At 39.8% G+C, this 4577-nt stretch overlaps 1 protein-coding gene across 1 annotated transcript in view; it reads left to right on the top strand.

Annotated features, from left to right (window-relative positions):
* LOC103592785 (methylcrotonoyl-CoA carboxylase beta chain, mitochondrial-like) overlaps positions 1 to 3403 on the top strand; it is a 13899-nt gene extending 10496 nt beyond the window's left edge. The window contains exons 3-4 of the mRNA XM_008575629.1: positions 1207 to 1291; positions 3298 to 3403. Of these exons, the coding sequence (XP_008573851.1) occupies positions 1207 to 1291; positions 3298 to 3403 (191 nt within the window). The remainder of the gene's footprint in view (positions 1 to 1206; positions 1292 to 3297) is intronic.
* Positions 3404 to 4577: the final 1174 nt, after the last annotated feature.

Here is a 4577-nt window from a genome sequence, read left to right as displayed (position 1 = left end):
CTCAGCCAGTGAGCGGGAACCGGTCTGTATGTGGGATCCGAACCCTCGGGCGGGAGCGCCGCTGCGCTTCCCAAGCGGCGCACTATCCAGTGCGCCACTGGGCCGGCCCCAGAATTACTTTAATTTTAAAGAAGATTAGATGTGTGATATAATTTTCTTTGCAACCTTAAGGCAGATTTAATCTTAAAAATATGCCATGTACCTCTTAAGAAAAAGAAATCCCCTTAGGTACAGCAAAGAGCCCTGGTTTGAAAAATAAAGTCATAGTTAGAAGCTTGTTTGAAATAGATATGAACCTATTTTTTCACCTAAATAAAGAAATTGGCTTTCTTAAAAGCTGAACATTTCATCCAAAGACTATATTAAGAAGAAATTCTTAGGCAGTGATAAGAATAAACATATTAAGGTACAGTTTGACACTTCTGTTCTTGCTCCCTTACCTTGGTTTGCTGAGAGTGGGTTAAATAGCCCCAAGATAACGAGTCCCTCAGCCCTCAGGTTGGATGGGTGAGGTTTGGTGCCCCTTTGACTTCAAGCAGTCTCTTTGGGTTACCTCAGTGGGCTCTTCAATAATTGTAATTTTCTTCGTCTGTCATGATGTGAGCAATGTTGGGAAACACTGAAGATAATCTCTGGGTCAAGATGCTAACATAAAGAGACACTTTAATTGCTATATAAGGTATTCAGCTCTCCTATTTACAGGCCTAAAAAGTTATGGGTCCTAATGGTACCTTTAGGTAAGTTTTACTGTGCTTATCATGGAAGTAATTTCTAAAATTATGCTTTTAACTGGTACAAATGAAGATAGGAATTTTTCAGATTTTACGTAGTATGTAATACAGTGCTAGATAAATGCAGTAAGTACTTAATAAATATAAAGATGAGGCAGTATTTTCAATGTATGTGTTGCAGAAAAAATACTGTGTACTTTGTTTAAGTAATTACTAGTGAATTCAGAACATGAGTGATATACTCTAGGATCAGGGATAGATTGATTTTTAAAAAACACCAGTTTCTTTACTTTAGAAATTGGCAGCTTATAAATTGAATGAATGATCTGAAAAATTGGCTTTTTCTCACAGGATATGTTGAACTTTTTAAAGTGCTATATTTTGAATTAAGTATTATATGTTTTTCTGGCATTAAGTTAAATGGAGACCTTATCTCATGTCAGTCTAATCTGCTCTGATCATGTTTTTATCACAGGAGGTGGTGAGAAAGCCCGAGCCCGGCACACATCAAGAGGAAAACTATTACCAAGGGAAAGAATCGACAATCTTATAGACCCAGGGTTGGTACATACCCAAGTGCTGACTTGGTGTTTTCTATTCCTGGTAGTTTGTTAGACAGTTTTGTAAATAACTGATTTTGGATTCTGGTGGTTATCATAAGATTCAACAACAAATGTTTATTGAGTGCCTCCTATGTGGCACTGTTCCAGGCACTAGTGATATAGCAATGAACAAAATAGGGAAAGACCTTTGCCCTACTGGAGTTTATACTGTGGCAGGGGGAGATAGAAAATAAACAATGAATATTGTAAATTATATAGTGTATTAGAGAGTGATAAATGTCTTGGGAAAAAGAGAAGGTAGATCCGGGTCAGGAAAAGAAGATAAGGGGCAAGTGGCAGTTTTAAGTGGGATGGTTAGCATAGGCCTCATTGAGATGGTGACATTTGAGCAAAGATTTGGAGGAGGGAAGAGAGAGAGCCCTATAAATATCTGGGGAAGGGGTGTGGCAGGCAGAGGGAATAGCCAGTGCAAAGGCCCTGAAGTGGGAGTCTGCCGGGTATGCTGATAGACTGAAGGAGTAGCCAGAAGGCAGCGTGGCTGGGGTAGAGGGAGTGAAGGGGATAGTAGTAGGAGATGGGGTCAGATTCTGTACAGCCTTGTAGGCTGTTGTAAGAGTTTTGGTTTTTACCCTGAGAGGAGTGGGGAGCTATTGTAGGGTTTTGAACAGGAGACTATTATGATCTGTCTGATTTATATTTAAAAAAAAAATATTATAGCCGCTGTGGTGTGAGTAGACTGTGGGCGTCAGGTATGGAAGCACTGCGACCAGTGAGAGAGCTATTGCAGTGACTGAAAGGAGACATGATGGGGACTTGGACTAGGGTGGTAGCAGTGGAGGTGGTGGGAGTGTCAGGTTCTGCATATATTGTGAAGACAGAGCCAACCCAATAGCATTTCCTGAAGGCTTGGATATGGGGTGAGAGGGGGAGAGAGGAGTAAATGAAGACTCCAAAAGTATTTTTTCTTATGACATGCACATGCACACCCAACCTGGAGAAGACAAACACTGTTAAGACCCAGTGTATGTCCTTCCAGACCATTTTTATGTGTATATGTATAACACCTACTTTTTTTAAAAAAAGATGGCATCATACAAAATGTGCTTTAGAACTCCCTTTTTCCCCACTTAATGTATCTCGAACATGTAAGTGAGAGGTAGAACAATACCGCGGTTAAGAGCCTAGACCCTGGGACCAGACTGCTTCTTAAAACCTCAGCTCTGCCACTTATTAGTTGTGTGACTTTAGACAAGCGACTTCATCTCTGTGTGTTTCAGTTTCCTCATCAGTAAATGGGGTTCATAATAGGATCCACCTCAGAAGGTGGTTCTGAGGAGTAAATGAGTTAGTGAATGAGTTAGTGTTTCTGAAGCCGTGAGAAGAGAGCCAGGTGCATGGTAAGTGCTACATAAATGTTAGCTGTTATTCTCTTTCCATATCAATAAACACATGTGTACTTTAAAAATAAGTACCTGCTGTTCTGTTTTATGGCTGTACCATATAAATCCTTAAAATATTCACAATGGATTTTGTTTTTGTTTTAGATATTCTTTTTTTTTCTTTTTTCTTTTTTTGGAGTGGCTGGCTGATACAAGGATCCAAACTCTTGACCTTGGTGTTACAAAGCTGTGCTCTAACCAGCTATGCCAACCAGCCAGTCCTTAGATATTCTTTTTATAGATTTTTTTGGGGGGGGCGGTTGTCTGGTAAGGGGGTCTCTAGATCTTTTTGTAGATTTTATATATAACATGCATATTTGAAACATTGTCCCATTAAAGAAAAATCTTTCCCTTTTCCTGTGTAACTGTTTAAATGTGTGTGTGTGTGTGTGTATTAAATGACATTAATTCAAGCAACGTCCTTTCTTCCCTTTAGATCTCCATTTCTGGAATTATCTCAGTTTGCAGGTTACCAGTTATATGGCAATGAGGAGGTCCCGTGTGTGTGTGTGTGTGTGTGTATTAAATGACATTAATTCAAGCAACGTCCTTTCTTCCCTTTAGGTCTCCATTTCTGGAATTATCTCAGTTTGCAGGTTACCAGTTATATGGCAATGAGGAGGTCCCCGCGGGTGGCATTATTACAGGCATTGGAAGAGTGTCAGGGTGAGTATTCTACCAGTGCTCAATAATGTGGTTCAGGGAGAAGACTTTGATGAGGTATAAGCATCCAGCACTAACTTTGCACATTAGCGTGCAAATTTTATGCTATATATATTATTTAGGACTGAGGCATCCTACCCAGTCCTGTACTAGATTCATCTGTGGAGCTTTAGAGACAAAAATAGAAGGGCAAAAAACACCAGCAAAGATTCTTGGGATCCAATGCAGACCTCCCTACTTAATCAGAATCTCCAGGGTGGGCTTGGTATGTATAGTTTTCAAAAGCTCTGCAGGTGATCTCTTGCTCATCTGGGGTGAAAACCACTGTCTTAGAGGAGTAGTTCTCTGACTGTTGTCCCTAGGTAGCATCAGCGTCACCTGCAAACTTGTTAGAAATGTAGATCCTCAAATCTTACCAGAACTACTAAATCGGAAACACTGGGGATGGGGCCCTGCAATCTGTGTTTTAACAAGCCCTCCTAATGTTCCCACTGTGAACTTAGGGAATCTAGATTTCTACATGTTTAATTTATTTGTATGAGCGTATATTTATATATGATTTCACATTTACCATTGATTACCTCCCATTGATTATTTGTCTCAGTCCTCACTACAGCTCTGTAAGAATGGGTACTATTGTGGTCATCCCATTCTACAGATAAGGAAAGAGCCTTAGAGAGTTAAGTAACTTGCCCACGATGAAGCCACTGGCAAAGCTTGACTCTCATCTCAGACAGTCTGACGGAGCCTGGCACAGTTGTTGTTGACTCGGCTTTTTTATTGTTCTTATTTATCTTTGTTGGAACATAGTAGATTGTACATATCCATGGGGCACAGAGTTGAATATCAATACATGTGTGCAATGTGGGATGCTCAAATCAGGATCATTAGTACATTCAACATTATACAATGTAATCATTTTTCATGTTCCTTTACCAATTCCTCCCTTTCTCCCCCTTCCCTTTTGCCTTTCCCACCTTTGGTAACCTCAGTTCTATTCTCTCCTTTTGAAAGTTCAACATATTATTGTGATTGCTGTATCTTTCTTTTTTTTTCTTTACTTATTGTTTACCTCCCACTTATGACTGATGATGTGATATTTCTCTTCCTGTGCCTGCCTTATTTCACTTAACATGATTTTCTCTAAATTCATCCATGTTGCTGTGAATGGCAGTATTTCA

Source organism: Galeopterus variegatus, unplaced genomic scaffold, assembly GCF_000696425.1.
Source record: "Galeopterus variegatus unplaced genomic scaffold, G_variegatus-3.0.2 Scaffold1221, whole genome shotgun sequence".
NCBI lineage: Eukaryota > Metazoa > Chordata > Mammalia > Dermoptera > Cynocephalidae > Galeopterus > Galeopterus variegatus.
Note: the sequence above shows the minus strand (reverse complement) of the source record. Positions and strands in the feature narration are given on the sequence as shown.